The 19,464-nt window shown below is 40.4% G+C and overlaps 1 protein-coding gene across 6 annotated transcripts in view; it reads left to right on the top strand.

The window, feature by feature from the left end:
* Window positions 1-19,464, top strand: part of HECW1 (HECT, C2 and WW domain containing E3 ubiquitin protein ligase 1) — a 246,687-nt gene that overhangs the window by 164,285 nt on the left and 62,938 nt on the right. For 3 of the 6 annotated variants that reach the window (XM_038129377.1, XM_038129376.1, XM_038129378.1), the window contains 4 exons: window positions 10,666-10,808; window positions 12,811-12,911; window positions 14,179-15,552; window positions 18,967-19,068. In XM_038129377.1, the coding sequence (XP_037985305.1) occupies window positions 10,666-10,808; window positions 12,811-12,911; window positions 14,179-15,552; window positions 18,967-19,068 (1,720 nt within the window). The remainder of the gene's footprint in view (window positions 1-10,665; window positions 10,809-12,810; window positions 12,912-14,178; window positions 15,553-18,966; window positions 19,069-19,464) is intronic. The other 3 variants (XM_038129380.1, XM_038129379.1, XM_038129381.1) reach the window with 3 other exon arrangements.

The raw sequence follows: 19,464 nt of genomic DNA, 5'->3' as shown, positions 1-19,464 counted from the left end.
ACAGAACTAGAGGGGAGCAGGTATGAAGGGGAAACTTGCTCTCCATGTGTGATAGGGTTGTGGCTCTGATAAAATGTCACAGGTGTCTTCTCCTCAAGCTGTGCCAAATGACTGAGTTTGTGGGCTGACATTTCTTTTCCAAGTGGAGTTTGGCAGCAATAAAAGGAGAAACAATGAAATGGCCTAATTATGGACATGGGAAAGCAAAAGAGCACAGCTGGCTTCCAGCTCTGCTGTTCAGCCCCCAGGTTTTCTTGATCGCGTGCAAGCGTGCTGCTTCTCCCTTTCTGTTTTTAGCCTGTGAGTGGCAAGGGAGTGTAAAAGAGCCAAGCCATGGTTCAGCATGTTCTCCTTCTGCCTTCTTCTCAGCTGATATTGGGATGTTTAACTGTGTGCATTTGTGCTGCAGTCTGTGCAATCAGCCTATCTGAACTCCTTGTTTTGTTACTGAAAAGTTGCATTGGTTTCTGCTGCACAGAAGATCACAGGCCTGATTTTCTGCAACCTTCATGGGACAAGGGGAGAAGGAAGACTGAAAACTGTTGCTGAATCATGGTGGTAGCTATTTTCTGTCCACCCTTTTCACTCATGGATGTGAATGTAAGGAGTGACAAAATACTGAGGACTTGAGCCATTTCATTATCAGTCACAAGTTGTTTTTGCAAAAACAAATTTTAGCAATGTATTATTTCAGCAGGGTCATTCTTTTCTTAGATTCTGTGTCACTCTATGTGAATAGAAGGCAAATGTTCTCTTTTTTTTCAATTGAATGACCTATCTGATTTGTTCTGGATGCTAAACTTGAAAAAATCTGGAATAGGGAAATACAATTATTGAAATATCTGCAGACTAGGATCTTTTTATATATTCTTGATTACCCCTGAGCAAATTCAGAAAGACTCAATTCAGTTTTCAAGGACTTCAGCACTAAAAGTCCTAAAGACTAAAAGATGACTGATTTACTTCTAATAATTTGTTCTGGTATCCTTCCTCATATACTTACCAGGCTGTTCTGTTTGTATAGTAACCACCTGCATTATACAAACATGCTGGGCGCACCCTGGTACCTCAGCCAAATTTTCATCTGTCTCATGTAATATTGATGATTATCTTCATTTCACAGGCTGCTCAAATGCTGTTCAGCACAAGTTATCCTGACTTAAAGCTGTTCTTCCATTGCTCTGATTTTCAGTACTTTGTACAAGGAGACATAAGGAAATGGAAATTTCTTACAGATAAGGAGTAGCAAGTGACAATTTGACACTTGCAGCAGGGCTCACCATAGAGGTGAAAGAGCCCTCACACTGACAATTGTTCGCTGACACGAGTTAAAGCCCAGGGTGGTGGCTTCTCCTGATAGAGAGACATCATTTTGAACATGTTTCTGTATGTTTTCACATGCCCTTCAGAAACATCTGTAATGTTAAATAAGTCAGTGCCTGGAAACCAAATGGCACTGGACAGCTTCTTTACAGTCCCAGACTAAGCAGGTATTGCCCTGCCAGCCCAGACAGTTGCAAAAGCACAAAGGGTGAATAATAGTGCTATCATGCTGATTGGACATAAAATGCAAAGAAAATCTCAGAAGGAAGTGCCCATTTCCCAACTCTTGTGTATATGTAGTGGAATTGAGAAGGTTGTATGCTTATCTTCTAATATAGATAGTAAAAAATAATGACACTATTTCCATATTGTTTCGTATTGAAACAATGTGTGTGCTGTCTTAATGTTCAGAAACAGCTCATTTAAAAAGATTTAATTTTTCAGAAATCAGTGAAGTGATACACAGTTCAGACAAGTAATAGATCACAGGAATAAAATGAAGTGAAGTGGTTTTAAAAGTAGTTCACATGCCTCCAACTGGATAGGAAATTCTGTGGTTTGGCAGATAAAATACTTAAGGTTCCTGGACTTTACCTTAGATATATTTATGGTATTTCTTTCTTAACTATGGCAGCTTGAGCAGACTGTTTCCTCAATTCTTGTTTTATTTACTGGTGAGTGGAAGGAGAGCTCTGAGGAATGGCCAATGAGATGACTATAATAATTGGCTGATGCAACCACTCAGCAAATTTGAAGTAGTAGGAAGTGTCATCTGTTAAATAACATATTGAATTTCAACTCCAATAATCTAACTCTGGAGGAGTAGATTGCCCTAAAATGGGAGCCCGCTACTAGGGTAAAAACAATCTCAACTGCCTGTGGTTTCACTCCTTGTATCTTTGCCTCAGCTTTTACAAACTCTATTAAAATATAGTTGAGACAAAAGAGTGTTTGGAATGGCTGCCTTATCACTCTGAAGACAGCCACATTCCACTAGAGAATTAATTGATGTGAATAAGCAGAGAGCAAGAGCACTTAACAAATAGCAGTTAGTATGTCAGATCTGATACACAGATGTACAGGATTTTCCGCTGAGTAACTCACGCTCTCTGCACCTCAGATAACTCACAACCTTTCAAAAATATTGCACTTGAATAATTTCTCATGTAAGCTGTCTCTTGAGATTACCAATACAAAATCAGAAGAAGGAAGAGGAAGCTCAGGGGATTGAACACCAGGAGGTGGCTTCTGTAGTGAAGGCCATCATCAGTGATAGAAGCACTGAGTTTGGATGCTGCCTGCAGGAATGCCAAGATGCAACTGACGCTCTGAGTGCTGGTGGGTGACTGCTTTCCTAATGCAGAGTTATAACTTGGGCAATGATTCTGTGATCCTGAATGCTGAACTGTGATAGACCACCCAGCAGTTCTGGGACTGAAAAACACTTTGCCAAAGTAGCCAGGTCAGGCAGTAAGGGGTTTATGTTAGCTCTCTTCCTCTCTAGATGCTTTATGTTGGCTGATAAAATGGGTGCTACCCAATGTATCACAAACCAGGAGTCATACAAGCAGGGGTTACTTGAGCAAAGCTGAGTCTTTCCAGAACAGAGTAAAACCATTGAAAAAGATGTTTTAATACATTTGAATCAACAGTATAAATTTAAATTAAAGTGGGTTGTGCTTGGTCTGATTTTCATCTAATATTCAAAACACTAGAATGCTGTCAGCCCTACCACGGCCTCGCAGAATCATTCCATAATTTCAACAGAAGACCAACAGAAACATCACACTGACTTAACTCCTTATTTTTTAACCTGGATAAGCTTTTCTCCCTTCTACTGCCAAATACAAAAGAATATTCTGTAGAAACTTGGAGGCCTCCACACCTAAGCATGAAAGCAATATACAGGTGAAGTGAAATCCAGATCCTGAATTTAGTATGAGTTTCACCAAAGGTGTCATCAGGACTGAGTGAAGCCTTGTGGGTGGTAGCTTCCCTGTATAACATTTCTGTACACATGTCTAGGTAAAGAGTAAAACATTGTTTGACTACACAGATAAGCTGTAGCTATACAGCTACAGATTTTAATATCTGTTGATGATTGAAGTGTGAAAGCCCAAGACAACTTTCTTCAGGAATGGGTTGTGGTGTGAAAAATCATCTAGATTTTTTTTAGGATGTTATTCTACTAGACCTGCATTTTACTTGCAACTTCTGCATCTAGAAGACTATCAGTCTAGCTAGCTTTGTATACTAGTGATGATGAGAGTCTTCAAATATGTTCAGTCTTTGCTGTGCTAATAAATTTGTAGACAATTCTGAGATTAATCTGATGGAGAAATCCAGAAAGCCAATTTTCTGGAGGCCCTATCCGACTTGGAAGGAGTTCAGTAGAAAGGATTGAATCAGACTTTAGAACATCAATGTGTACATTTATGTGAATCCCTTTTATGGTAGGGAAAAAAACCCCCAACAATTGTGCCATGCCATAATAATAAAGAACTCCATTGGATTTGTCCCCCTGCAGTCACTGCTGCGTTCCAGCAGTCTCTCATGGTAGGAATAGGCATGTCCCCACCCACGGCAGCAGTGGACCTCTCCCCTTGGCACTACTGACTCCACAGTATTTTATCTTGTCACTAAGGAGTACTGTAGAAAGCCTAAGAAACTGGAATTCTTCTTGATGAGCTTATCCAGCTGTTGGTGTGAAGTAGTGTTATATGAGAAAATAATGACGTGTAGAGGAGGTTTTTGAATGAAGAGCAGAGTAATATAGACAGAAAGTGGCATGTGCATGAAGACTGTAATTGTTTCACTGGAGTATTTGAAACAAAACTCACTAATGAAATATTCAGATGAAAGAATAAATTGATCTTCATCCATCAAATGTAATTCACAGCCTTTTAAGATTTACTTCTGCTTGTATCATCCCTGTATATAAAGGATATCACAAATAAATTTTATTTTTAATCCTATTGCTTATTCAACTCCAAATCAAGAGCCCAATCCTTCCTGTCACCAGTGTATTAATTCATCTATCTTTATCATACTGTCTACCAATTATTATACTGACTGTTTAAAAAGAATTTGACTTGCCCATAACTTGTCTGATTGGTGCTAATGGACATGCTCTGTTCATTTCAACAATTTCCTTGATAATGCTATTGAGTCTCTGGGATCCATCTGTATTCAGGGAGGCAAACAAGTTTGCTAAAAATAAAACATGGAAATGAATCATCACCAGTAGCTGGCTTTCTATGAAAACTATTCCACCCTCTTCTGGAGTGATTCTGTTCTCTTGTAAATGGATATAGATGCATTCTGCCAGGTCAGCATTAGCATGGGCCTTTGTTCTTTACCTTATATGTCATGCATTAAGGTCCCCTCAAGATCTGTTCACATTAATTAAATTAATCATCTGTGTCTGTAAACCCATTGCTGAGCCTGGAAGCAAATAGGCACTGAAAAGTAGGTTACTGTCTGAAACTCTGTCAGTGGTGTTTACTACAGTGTTTACAGATCATGCTTGGAGATGCCAGCAGTAACATAAATTCAGATATACATTTAGATCATTGAGATGGTGTGAGAGTATGAAAGTCTGAGCTGATTCTAGGTAGCTTTGGATCTGATTTGTGTCTCTGTGAGAGTGAATCTGCAGGAGGCAGCTGTGTAAAATCTGTGTGAATGAAAGGAGAATCCTAATGACTTATTAATGACCAGAGCCAAAATTGATGATACACTGCTTAATCCAAGAAAAGTTAACATGGCAATATGTTGCTGTGATTTTCTTTATCATGCCACTTTTGCTCTTTACTCTTCCTCCATTTCTGTATTTCTGTGGAAATAATTAATTATATCTTACTGATTTTTGATGCCTGAGAAAATATCAGTGAAAGTTTTTCCATTGGCAGGAGCATTTTAAGGATGAGCCTGGTACAGATTCTCCAGTGTGTAATAAGTTGTGCTATAATGTTGTAGTACTTTTGTTAGGGAGGAATTAAAATGATCTCTCTCTACTGTCCTACTCCCTCTTTGCATTGAATGTGTAGGAGCAAAGCATCATTGCGTTTCTTGCCACTGTAGCAAGAGGGACAGGCATTGATAAATGGCTGAAGAAGTGGGGGAAGTAGAGAGATGTAATGACTTTGCATCTAGAGCAAGTCTGTTTTCTCCTAGACATCATAATTCCAGAGAGATGAAATCACACCCTAAAAAAAGAAATAATTGAGGAAGACATTGGGAAAATAATACACATACTAACTTGTTCTATTGATCATGGTTTGTAACAATTCTCTGGGTATGTCTATAATAGTATTTGTGTCCCATTCAAGAGATCCATTTCAAAGCAAATCTGCTCTCCCCACTAAAGACACCGCTTGTCATTCCAGAAGTGCATGAACTCAATTACTCTCAGCAGAAGGGAAGTGAACAGATGTGCTCCAGGAGTGCACCAAGCACTTTTCAGGCAATAAATGGGAGTAAATTCAATCCAGGGCACCAGCCTGGAGTCACTTCATGGTAAAACCCTTGTAACATGTCTGGATGTGGTAGTCAGGTGCAGAGCACCAGCTGCTTTGCTCTCCAGATCCACTCACATTGTACCATAAATCTTCCTAGAGCAGACATGGCCAAGGCATTCCAGAGGTTAGGAAACATCAGCCTCCCAAGGCCTCCTTTCTGCAGCTCACAAGTGCTATTTTTCCCCAGTATATCAGGGATTGTCAATCATTCCTTGTTTTCAGACTTTCTGATTGTAAATTCTTTTTAGGAATGCACCTGACAGACAGACATTTCTTCTAACAGTCCTAATACATTTCTAGAGGAAATTAAAAGGGTTTTCAATCTGGGGTTCTTTCAAACGCAAGGGCAGCTGGTTCACCACCTCGTCCTTTCAGTGGAGGACCTCCTCATCTTTCCTATAAAGGAGAGCTGTTGCATCCCTAGCTGGTAAGGATCAGATATCACATTGACAAGATGGGGTCAGAAGCTATTTCTAGGGCCAGGCCCTCTGTGAGAAACAGGTTATTCCTATAGGGATTTATTCTGCTGAGGCAGTCCACTATCTCCTCCGTGGAGTGTGCTGTGTCATGTATCATCTCAAGTTCTAAGAGTCGTTTTGCAGCAAGTTGGTGTGATAAACAGGCACCAGCCTGGAAAGTTACTGGCTTGGGCTAATCAGTGAAGAGAGATTTGACTTCCTGTTTGTTACCTGTTCATCCACTGACTGCTGTAGATCATATATAAATTTGTGGTCTGCTCATTACTTGCAAGAGTTTTGTTCCCTACATTTTATACAATACATTTCACTTTAATTTTGGTTGTGGATCAAGTGAAAACTTCAAGTTCTAGTAATCACTTAAATAAATTGTTGTGAATTGTTTTATACAGCTGTCCTGTTGTCTGCTATTATCCAAATGAACACATAATCAGTCATTTGACAAAGTTTTCTTCTTGGGCTTTCGACTTGAAACTGTAGCTATTCTGGTAGATCAGTTACTATCTTTGTTGAAATCCATTACTTCCTTTGATTTTTTTTTTTTTTTAGTAAAAAAAAAAAGCCTCAGACAGAGCCACAAACCACTTCTATGAAACCATTGTCAAGTTTGGTGGACCTCTGAACAGCAGGAGAGGCTAAAGCTTTGGACCTAGTCATGACATTAGAACTTTAAAACTGCCAGAAATTATACTTTCAGTTTGGTTTTTGACTGTGGAAAAAAAAGCCTATTTATGTAAACTTCAGGATACTCTTCTACAATTAGTCTCAGTGTAAAATTTAGTTTAGTGACTTTGTATTCCAGCAGGTTCCATGAAGTTCTTGACCAGTCTTGCAGGGTTTGTGCTAGTGGTTGTGATTTGCAGGACTTAAACTTTAGTGGGGAAGAATAAAAACAACCAATGAACAAGCCCACAAAGTGAGCTGTGGCCCCAGTGAAAACATGCAGGGTAAAGATTGCTGGTCTAAATTGTGAAAGAAAATACCGAGTAGTCAATGCCGGATTAATAAGGTAAAATAATCTGGCTTGTGAATGTGAAAATGACTGTGAAAAAAATCAGAAGTATTTTTAAAAATAGTATTCTTGGGCTTATTATGCTAAACTCTTTGTATTCTTACTTTTCCTCTGCAACTATGGGTATTATACTTTTTTAAACATGAAAGCTGAACTTCTGACTTGATTCTGTAACACTAAGAGTTTTAAGAATAAGAAAAGTTCCAAATAAGAGAAGATTTACATTAGAAATTGTAATAGTAGCAAAAAAAAAAAAAATTCAGCAGACTTGTTCTTAAAATGCAGCTCTTTTGGTCATCAATGGTGAAGTTTCTGGTCATGTGTTAGAAGCTTCATCAAACTTCCCTCCCCCTGAAGACAGTTGATTTTTATCTCTGTTGTGATTTTGCAGCCTCTTTTTTTACCCCTCCCTGGGGTGAATTATCAATCACAACATCCCTGAGTGTTAACCCAAGGGTACTGCAGTATTTATAATCTGTGTCTTTTTGTTTGGCTGTTTGTTTCGGATTTGGGGAGGTTGGGGGTATGGTGGGGTTGTTTTGTTTTCCTTAGTTTGGGATTTTGGGTTTAGTGGTGGTTTTTTGGGGTTTTTTGGGGGGTTTTTGTTGGTTTTCTTTTTTTAACTTAGATGTGAATCTTATGCTTTCATTTTCCCAAACTGTGAAAATGTGTGATAATTTGCAAATATTAGGCAAGGAGAGGATTTAATTTATTCCATCAGTAATATATTAGTACTTTACATTAGTTATGTTGGATAAGACCATGAAACACAGAGTCCTTTCTCTTTCAGACAGACAGGATAGTAGAGGCCAAGCAGGATAGTAAAGGCCAAGGCTTTGAACAGTGTCAGTACAATCAATATTTTGTGGCTAAGGTACAGGGTCTGGCACTTGTCAGAAAAGATGGTGAAGGACAAGAGGGAAACTAGGATTTGATGGTGATATGCTTCCACATCCAAAGATTACATTCCAATCATTAAATGTCACAAGAAACGTGTTTTCAAAAGTGATTGGTGATTTTTGAAAATGCATCTATAAGTCTCTGAGTTCTCAAACCAAGGTGTTTCTCTGCAATCTGTTTTTTCAGAGGGCTAGAGGCCCATTTGTTCTACAAGCAAGGATTCCTTTTGGATTTTCAGTGTGGGATGGCATGAGCCTGAGGCACCTGCAGTCAGAGAATGCCTTAGAAAAATCTTGCCTGATTGGAATTAAACTAGATGAGAGCAACAGCAGGAGCAACTTCTTAGATAATAGAAAACTAAATTATGTAAAATTATCACTTTTTTTCTTTTTTTTTCTTTTTTTTTTTCTTTTTTTTTTTACAAGCAGTGTCCAAACCCATTTCAGTGAGTTCAATTTTGATCTCAAACTGCAGTTGCCTCTGAGTCAACTGAGTTGACTCAGAGCAAAGCCTTTGAGCTCTGCCACAGGACACTTCTGGTCTTAAAGGCTTAACTGTGTTTCCAAAATGCTGCTGGTTTTGTGAGTGAGAATATCCTTCTAGAGGAAACATTTGGGAACTGTGATCATGACCAGGGCCTGGTCCCAGGGCAGTCTTGGCATACCAAAATGCAACAGTTTGGCAGGTGATGGAATCTGAACACAATTGGATTTTACACTTTTTATGGAATATCCTGGTGTTTGTATGTCTTGAGGCACAACTATTCAAGGGAAAAGGGACATTTTCTTTGTCTGATTCCAATACATCTGGTTCCACACTCTCTGCTCAGGTGCTGATTATTACTCTGGAAAAAGTCAATATGTGTCCTGTGCAAGGAAGGAGCTATCAGGCTTGGTCGCATGTGATACTATGAAAATAAATTTCCATGCAGATTCTGATTTGCTTCAGAGTTGCTCCACAAGACAATATATTACTGACCTCGGGAGATTCAGATCATTAAACCTACATTTTGCTTTTCATTGTGGACAGTTCGCTCTCTTCCTGTGTGTGTGCATTCTCTACCTGTGTGTGTGCATGCTGCACCCCACGGAGACTTTTATAGGAGTCAGCAGCACAAAAAAGGAGAATTCATTAAATGGCAAATTACTCTATGTTACAGTAATTTGTTTTGAAGCTAATTCCCCTCTTCTGCTTTCAAGTAGTTGAAAGCAGAACTGGTAGTTGCTCAAGGTTTTTAGCAGGTGAAACCGTAACAGTAAGACAACTTATTTTTTAAGGCAACTTTCTGTTATACATGGGGAATTCAGGTTCTCCTGGTTGGGGCATTTATTTTAATTGGTAGCCTGTTGAAAAGATGTAGAAGAAAACAAGAATAAAATAACACTTTAGCTCGTTTGAATTGCACTTCTCTGATTAATTACATTTTTGCAGGGTGTGATTAAGAGAATATCCCATTCATGTTGGTTTCACTTGAAGCCATTTAAACTAAGCATCTCTGAATTAGACCATGATTCAATAGAGCAGGTGATTCAGGGCTATAACTCCGGGCCTTGATAATGCAGAGAATGATTCTGTTGTGAAGATTGGGTTTGGCAGGGGGAAAGCTAGAAAAATTCTTTAATCCATCTCAATATTCACTTAGAAGCTGTCTTCCAGATCAATACTGACCTCTCAGGTGAAGACTGGTTTGACAGTTTTTCTACTATTGTGCACCACAGCACAAATGTGCTTTTTTGATTGATTATATTCTAGTAGTAGCAGATGTTTGGAAAAATTATTGTGACCTGTGTCACCAGCTCCACACCTGTACTGAATTTAGCCAGTCTAGGAGAAAACAAAGCCAAGTTTATTATATTTCCTCCTTACTACTATTTTGAAATTGAACTTTGGGACATCTAGATATCTCCAGGTGTCCTAATGCTCTCATGCTTGTTCCTGTAACCTAAAATACCACTCTCCTTGTTCCTACCCCAGATTTGCATCCACACAGTCTCTAAAAGCTTACTGAAACATTACTGACAAATAGATGTTCTTATGACCAGACCAGCTGAGGTGGCAGTCAACACATTTCAATGCTCTTCGGGACAGGTGCAGTTTTAGATGGTGCCGTTCCTGTTTTCCCCAGTATTGTTTGTGACAGTAGCCTGTGCCATGGCTTGCCTTCTGGTTGAACTCTTTGTGAGACTGTGGCATGAACCAGGATAGGAGACTGATCCAGATAAATAGAGTTTCCAGAGTTCTTCCTTTTTAAGCTGGGGCATAGATGAATAGAAAAGGAGCTATTTCAAAACAATCTATCTAAAGAGTGATCATGTATCATTCACCTCACGAGATCCTCACATCTCTGTGCTGAGGTGTTCCTCTCAGCTGTAGTACTCTGTATTGCTGTGGCCCAGCCACCAACTTATTGTTCTGTGCCCTTCTTCTATTTCAGCAATTCAGCTTTGTCTCCCTGCCCACCGATGTCCTGGAAATAGAAGTTAAAGACAAATTTGCAAAGAGCCGACCGATCATCAAACGTTTTCTGGGAAAACTCTCTATGCCGGTTCAGCGCCTCTTGGAAAGACATGCCATAGGGTAAATTTTGCTGCTTACATTGTTTAACGAATGTATTGCTGTTCTGAAGTCCCTGATGATATATCATTATTGCGATATAATGATGTTGAGGGGAACTTGTTAAACTGACAGTTGTCTGATAAATGGTGTTGGTTTTAATTAGAATTTATAGGACTGCGGGCCAGACAGAATTCCCTCTATAACTGTATGCATGGCATTTTGAAAAGTGAGAGCTAGTATTTAGGAAAGAAAACGTTTTTTGTGTATCATGGCTGCGAATTTGGAGAGTGCAATATTTTCAATTTGAATATTCTTTTAATGTTATCAGCAGGCTGTTTTCATGTTTCAGGGAATTACCTATGGGCTAAAAACATGCCAGATCTGTTTCTTCTCTTTTTAATTTCTGGAAAGGAGAAATGTTGTAAAAATATATATGTGGCATGTTGTAACTAATGCTTTCTGACCCTACCCTGCTGCCAAGGAACAACCTTGAGCTCACAAGCGCTGCCCTGCTTCCCCATTGCATGAAAGTCCTGGGAAAGTGTATGCTGCCAAAATAACACAAACCAATTTAAGGAAGATTGATAGTAATCAGAAAAAGCCAAAAAGCTGGCTCTAAACCTGTAATGTTCAAGCCTCGAAGAGCAAGGGAGAAAAAAAAATCATCTTCTGAGGAAATCATATGCAATGCAGTTTCCAAGAAGGCATTTCTGGTAATTGGATCTCAATTCAGCAGAACAGAGGGAAGATGAGCTGGTTGGAAGTATTTTTGAACAGCTGGTTCAGAAACTGACTGTGATATTGACAGCTGAATCTACCAGAAGGGACTAAGCTACCTCCCTGTTTCTCAAGTAGAGAAGATAGAGTAGCTTTTTAGAAACCAGATGGATAAGAACAGCTTGGGGAAGGTAGAACCCTGTAACTGATATCACTGGCTTTCCTCTGTATGAGATTTCTCATCATCTTCTGATTATAACTTCCTATTTTACTTCCTTGTTGTAAATGCTGTCTATCTAAGGACATACTTTGCCAAGAGCAGTGCCTCCAACCTGCACTAGATCTGGCTCAGTTTTAATACCATAGTGGCATTTAAATCTCAGGCAAGCTCAGTGAGAAGTATGTACACAAGTTCAAAGAGGTCGTACACAAATCTCGAGGTTGTCTCATTTATATGAGTTTCTGATGCATGTGAAATTATCCTAGCAAGTATATTTGGCTCAACTGGAAGTGAACTATGTTTCTTTCAAAAGATGTATAAGTATTACTATTTAGTGAACCCATTACACTCAAGATATGCTTTGCAAAGATTGATTCAGCCTCATTGTGGGCAGCTGGGAAGTTAATCTCTTCTATAGTTTCATTCTGTTCTGAGGGGTGGATGAAGTGTGGCAAAGGGAGGGACCTGCACAAGAACAGAATGGAGTCATTGATCAACCTTGTCAGGAAGGTGTTCTCCTGATATTTCAGCTTCATAGAGGTAAGAGGGGTGGAAAGAGATGAAGAGCAGTCACTCAGCCAGTTTAGACAGAGAAGGTGGTGTGCGGGGACTGGCCTGCACGGGGTTTTGTAAACAAGAACAGGAAAGCTGAATTTTATGGACATGGTGAAGGGATGAAAATACAGAAATGCGAGGTTCTATGAAAAGGTAGATGGTCAGATCTGCAGGGAAGCAAATTCTTGTTACAATAGCTGAAGTGGGAGTTGTTTTCTTCCCATGTCACTATTTTCATACCCATACTGCAGAAGTTTCATTCCCCCCATTCTCTCTATATTTATACATACATGCTTGTGTGTCCCAGCAGCCTGTCTTACTCACTTACTCAGCTATTCCATTGTAATTGAAGACATTGTCCTCTCCTCTGCCATTTGTTCTCTTGTATGCAAGTCAACATGCCCTCATGGCTGGGATGAATAGCCTTTATGTATTTTATTATGGATTTTTGTAGGATACAGCAGATTTATCTATGCACAGTAGACATAGGGTAGGTTATAGTCTATTGTGACAATATTTGTTTTCTTTCAGGGACAGGGTTGTAAGCTACACTCTGGGTCGCAGACTTCCTACAGATCATGTCAGTGGCCAGCTGCAGTTCCGATTTGAGATAACTTCTTCCATCCATCCAGGTAATTCTCAGTCTTAACCCATCATTTATCTTGATTTCTAGAATTTCTTTTTGTTTGTTTGCATTCTTTGTCTTTAGAAATCTGCATTAATTCCTGGCTGCTCTGGGACTTTAGGTAATAGTCATGAACAAAGGGAAGTGCATAAAGTCCTGCATCACAGGATTCCTCATGAGTCACAGTTTCTTCCCTCTTTCCCCTTAGGACAGAGCTACTGGTGTCTCATATACGCCTATTATTGGCTGTTCCAAATACTCCACCTTATCACTGGGACAGAAGAGAGTGGAAAACTGAAGTCTCATCTGCTTCTCTATCACCTGCCCTAGTGAAAGTGTTATATGGGGTGCTATGTGTAGTCATCTGCATCTGAGCACTTCATAAATAAAAACGGAGAATGTAATACCAAAGATGATTAAAAATTTTCTCAATTTAATTATTTTTAATGAAAATGTAAAAAGTAAAACAAAAAATAATTCCATGTTCCACTTCTTGCCTCCCTTTTGGTTTGGTTTTGGTTCATGTTCTCTTATCGTAATGTGGAAGTGACTGTCATAATGGTCTAAAGTTGAACCTTGGTTTTCGTGTCACAGTCTCAACACTGTTTCTCAGAGACTCTTTGCTTCTCGGGCTCTCTGCCCTCTCTGCTACAGTTTGTCAAGCAAACAGCAGCTGCATTAGTGGCTGGAAATCATTGCTTTTCACTTGCTGGAAAATCCTGATTTCTCTCTATTGACTATTTGGATGGCATGAAAGACCTGAGGTTGTTTTGACATCTGAAAGGAGGTGGTACAGATGAGGATCATGTCAAGGGATCTTTTGGGGGAAGTTTTTGCTTTTCAGAGGTAGCAAACACAGTTTTTTGCATTCTCTGTTGTGGAGTCTTGCCAGGTTCAGTGTGACAAGAAGACTGTCATTAAAATCTCAGAGAAGACTTCCCTGACTCCCATAGTATTCCTCTGATGCCATTTTGGCTCAAGGAGACGTTTCAAGAAGGTGTTACCTTCAGGTAATGCTGCAAGGAGGCAGGGTGCTGCATACAGATTACCACCATGAGTGAGCCCATGATTAAATCCAATGTACAAAGACTGCCTAGAAAAAAAACCTCAGCACTTCTTGATAGTTGTTTGGTTGCCTACTCATTTCACACTGTAATTTATGCTTTTAATTTTCTCAGATTGCTGTGGATGCTTCTGCCCCCACAGCCAACCCTCTGGTTCAGTCAACTCTTCTTGTTAAAAGAGTAAGTAATTCCTTTTCCTGTCTCATACAGATGATGAAGAGGTCTCCATTAGTGCAGATCCTGAGCCAGCTGACCTCCCGGAAAGCCCTGTGAACAACCCCACAGAGGAAAGCCTCGGTGAGCCTCCATGCATCAACACAGTGACCTCAGAAAGTGCAGCTCCAGAACAGCTAAATGGATACAGTGTGAACAGTGTCGATAGCCCAGGGGCTGTCAAACCACCTGGGGAAGTCAACCAGAACAGCTTAAATGAAGAGCTAGCAGGAGATGGGGAGGTTGATGCGGTGCCAGTTCCTGAGCCCTTGGAATCCATCCCAGGAGAAGTGCTGCCTTCTTTGAGTGCTACGGACCTCATGGAGCAGTCGGATCTGACAGCTTGCATGTCTCCTCCTGAGCCTGAAGTTAGGGAAAATAACAAAGTCAATTCTGGTATTCAGGGAGATGGTGGAGTCTTGACCAGCATAGAAACAGTAGATATTGATGAGGTGAGTGCAGATGTGCATGCTGGCAAAGACCTAGAGAAGAGTCAGGATGAAGAAGAAGAAGGGGCTTCAGCCCAGGAGGAGGAAGACAACAAGCTCCAACTGAGGACCACAGCAAAGAGGAAAAACAGGCCGTGCTCCCTGCCTGTGTCTGAACTTGAGACAGTCATAGCTTCAGCTTGCGGTGAGCCAGAGACCCCTCGCACACACTACATACGGATACACAACCTGCTCCACAGCCTGCCCTCGGCACAGATGAGCAGCGATGGGGAAGAAGAGCAAGATGGTGGTAATGGGAGGGAGAACGATGAGGAGTCTACTGTCAAGGAGGTAATGGATAAGGAGGTGGTCAGTGAGAGTGAGACCATGGCAGCAGAGCCTCCTCTGGAAAACGAGGCTGAAGAGAACTTCAGCCAGAGCACGGTGCCTCCTGGAACCTTGGATGAGCAACTCTCTGACTTGAATGATGGGCTGTTGGATGGGGAACCCCCCAGGACAGGAAGTGAGAGCGAGTCAAGCTCCAGGCCCAATGGTGACAACGAATGTGAAGCGTGCGACACCTCTTGCTACAGCCCCTCTTGCTACAGCACCTCCTGCTACAGCACCTCCTGCTACAGCACTTCGTGCTACAGCACCTCCTGCTACGACAGTAACAATCGCTTCTCCAGCCATACGCGCTTCTCCTCCGTCGACAGCGCAAAGATTTCCGAGAGCACGGTCTTTTCCTCACAGGATGATGATGAGGAGGAGAACAGTGCTTTTGAGTCAGTGCCAGATTCAGTGCAGAGCCCTGAGCTGGACAGGGAGCAAGTGGATGGCTCCTCCCAGTGGCCAGATGAACTAGTAGCTCATGGTGGGAATCCACAGAGAGCCACAGAGGGTCTAGACACCCCAATAGCAGGTCCAAGCAGCAGAAGAGAAGGTTAGATCCTGAGAACTGATGCTCTGGGCAACCCTGATTATCTAGATGTCACAGAAGGCATCAGATAATTGAGGTTTTAGCTCACGGTTTATTTCTTACAAACTCAGGGGCTGTGAGCTGGGCCAGATATAAGGGAGGGTTGGATAATTGAGCCTGTCCTTAAAAATCCCAACAAAACTGACTAAATCAGATAGGGATCCGTATATATGAATTACTGTAGATATACATGCATCATTATAAAATCAAGATCAGTTACTTTAGTTATGTGGCAGATCCGCATTATCACATCCACCAACTCATTCCTTTTTTCCTGGGATTTTTCCATATCACATGTCTGATGTGCTGCCTTGTCTCTGATAGTCAGTGAGAGGACCAGCTTGTCCTTGTCAAAGGGCATATATGCTGATTTGCACCACATAAAGGTTTGGGCCAGTTTCTGTAAATGTTTGTTAGCCATACATAGTCATAAGCTCTTACAAACACAGTTTTCGAGCCCCATTTGTTCCAATTCTCCAAGTGTCAAACAAATGTACCTCAGATATCACAGATCATAGGCCAACTCAACAGAGATTTATATTTTTTTCTTAGATACATTGGAAATTTGACTATATTAAATAAAATTCTCATATCCCTATCCTTCCCTAGAGATAGAATATACTTTAAATTTTTTTTTGTCTTTGTTATTTAGGTACTATTTCTTCCAATTCCTTTACAGTTACATTAAGTCTCCCTCTTTGGTAACTCCTTTCATGCTCTCTGCAGTTACATGAAGAAGGGGAGATGATTACTCCTCTCTTCTTCAGCTAGTGTATTATTTTTCTCCAGCTGAAGAGGTAAAGGACTCAGCTGCAGCTCAGGAGTATGCAGCAAGGTCAAGAGGTAGTCTTTGCACTCCCTAATTCTGAGCCATCTGTTTCCCTCTATAAGTGACAGCAAATTAAAATGGCAGCAAAAGGCTAACCTATTTGGCTATCGCTGAGGAGCTCCAGTTGAAGCATTCATCTATGTTTTCCTTCTCCATTCCCAATTTATTTGCTCATGACTTCCTTTGCCGCAGACCCTCCCCCTGCAAAAAAAATTTACACCAGCCTGTGTAAATATTTTGTAGATGGCTGGGACTAGGGGATTATTGAGTCTGTAGAGCAGAATCTAGTACAAATCATTAAATTTTCAGAACTACACACAGATCTTCCTTCCTTGCAGGCAAGAGCCTTTGCTTGTGAACAGCATTTACGTGCAAGTGTAGCTAAGGGGGCATGAGCTTGTGTATGTGTGACATCATAGGTGCAGGTTTGGTGGTTGTTTTGAACTGTGTGAGCATTTGATAGGGGATATGGTGGGAGAGGGTGTCGTCTGCATATGGATTCAGTACAGCCCCAAGACTTGAGCCTCAATAAAGAGCACTGCAGTGTCCCTTGTGGCTTTGCCTTGTTTAGCTGAGCGTGTGTCTGAAGGGCAGCCCAGCTCTTAGCACTATCTCGGTGTCACTGGGGGTGCCTCAGTCAATGTGCACGTTGCTCCATGACTTGGCAGCTGTTACAAATACAGTAGATGTGGTCACCTCCACCCACTCCAGGTGACTGACACTACCATGCTTCCGCTGGCTTGGCGTAACTGTCTTGACTAGGGAAGAGTCAATTGTGGTGAGGTAAGTAAAGAAACATAGAAGGGTGATCTGGTAGTCGGTGCTATACCTGTAGTAACAGCACAATTTTTAAGGCTGCAAGAGATGGACTTGTAGCACTGAGTCATAAACTTATGTAACTCTGCTGTCTGTTCAAAACATGCAGCAGATACATCTGTGAGATACGCCTATACACAAGTGGTTTTATGAAGGCATTTAACCGGCCATACGGTATCATCAGAGCACCTAGAAGGGGGAGTATTTTTATCTAAGTGATTTTTCTCATTTCTGAGGGGTGTGAGGTTTTTTACAGTTTTATACAAAATTGGCTTCTGCATTCTAGCTGTTGGTTTTTTTAAGAAAAAAACATATTTAATTTTTTCCAGTAATTTTTTTTTTGCTTTTGATTGGTATATGTTTAGGGATCTTCACAAAGTGTTCATTCTTAGGCTGTTAAGATTCTAACATTAAAGGGAGGTAAACCAGCTGGTACACAGTGAATTTGGCTTAGCATTCCCAGAATCACCAGAACCATTCAGCTTAATATATCTTTTTCCATAAGCTGCATCTTTCTGATGCAAGTAAATATTATGTTTATGCAATTCGGAGTGTATCTGTATTAACAAGCCAAGCTGGAAGTTATAGTCAAAAACTGTTACCACACAATATGCAAATGTGTCCATTAGTAAGATAAATAGTCCTGGTTTCTAAGATTTTAGAGACAAGGCAAGAAGGAATCTTTATTCTGGAAACTGTGAAGTTTTAGCATGTTAAGTCTAAGATATGGAATACTTTTTCATCCCTACTAGAACTTCTTAGTTTCTTAAAGGATTCTATAAGCATTGACTTGATCTTAAGTTACTTGTTCCTCTCAACAGAACCTGAGTTTGGACATTTACTTAGGTTTCATTTATTTCATATTTAAAAATGGCAGGGCAATTGGAATGGGACAACCTTTAAGGTCCATTCCAATCCAAACAATTCTATATATGGACATATATACAATGCTAGTGTTAAAAAACTTACTCTGCACTGTATCCTGTGTGACTCTTTTTCTTTTTCTTCTTCTTTTTCTTCTGCTTCTGCTTCTTCTTCTTCTTCTTTCCCTCTTTACTATCTCAGGTCTTTCTTCCTTATCTCAGATCCTGACTATATCTCACTATCTTTTATCCTTCTCTTCTACCGCCTGTCTCCTACCTGTTTCTGGTCCTTCTCTCATTCTCTGTCCTTCAACCCAAGATGGACTCTTTGAATTTTAAAAAATACCCACAGAAGAGGATGATCTGCTTGCAGGGACTGCAAAATCCTGCCATTACAGTCTACATATGCAGCCACTGATCTTTTTGAAAAGGAGTGGAAGATCCAAGGCAGCTTTTAGCCTTTTATTCCACTGATGGAATGAGTTAAAAGTTGGAACCAGGATTTTGCATGTTCCTGCCAGTTGCTGCAGAAGCTTAAGCTTAGTTGTACATGAACAGTATTTCTCAGAGGTCAAGCCTGATTCTTCTATCGCTTACACTTGGGTGTCTGTGAGTCCAGAATCTGGCCCATAATAGTTCAGCATTAGTTCAGCATTCAAGACTCAAGAGACTTGACTGCATTATTTTAATACTTCTTTGCCTTATGAGTTGCTATTAAAGTAGTGCCTTGAAAATAGGAATACCCAGAGATGCTAGAACATCAGGTTAACCTATTTTTAAAATAACCACTTGTTTTACAGTAACACATTTTTTGAACCACATTGTAAAAACAATGAATGACTGTCAATGTCTTGAATATCTTGTCCATAGGTGATTGTCCTTTACTCCATAATTCTCAGCCAGTCAGCCAGCTTCCTTCTCTGAGGCCTGACCATCATCACTACCCAACTATCGATGAGCCTCTTCCACCAAGTAAGCTTTAGTTTTTTTATTGTATTGCATTTTTTTCAGCTTTTCCTGTTGTAGAGTCAGAGGTCAGTATGTCTTTCTGAAGAACCCCGTGTGTTCTGTATACACATTCTCCAGAACCCAAGCAATATGCCCTTTTGTTTCCCTTATTTGATCCTGACTTCAAGTGTTGTCATGTTGTTTTGGACAAGCTCCATGATCTCCCTCTCTGCCTTCGTCCATCTTCTTCCCTGAAATGAAAATATTATTCCGTTTTTCCAGTCAGTGTGTTCAGACTTGAATGATTGGGATCTGTCAGTTGTTCTGGAAGTCTGGCTATAAGGCTTTCTGGATGGTGTATCAGCAAAGTACTCTGATTTTTCTGTAACGTTTGTCTCCAGGTTTTCTGTAACCAACTTC

This window comes from Motacilla alba, chromosome 2, assembly GCF_015832195.1.
Source record: "Motacilla alba alba isolate MOTALB_02 chromosome 2, Motacilla_alba_V1.0_pri, whole genome shotgun sequence".
In the NCBI taxonomy this organism is placed as follows: domain Eukaryota; kingdom Metazoa; phylum Chordata; class Aves; order Passeriformes; family Motacillidae; genus Motacilla; species Motacilla alba.
Note: the sequence above shows the minus strand (reverse complement) of the source record. Positions and strands in the feature narration are given on the sequence as shown.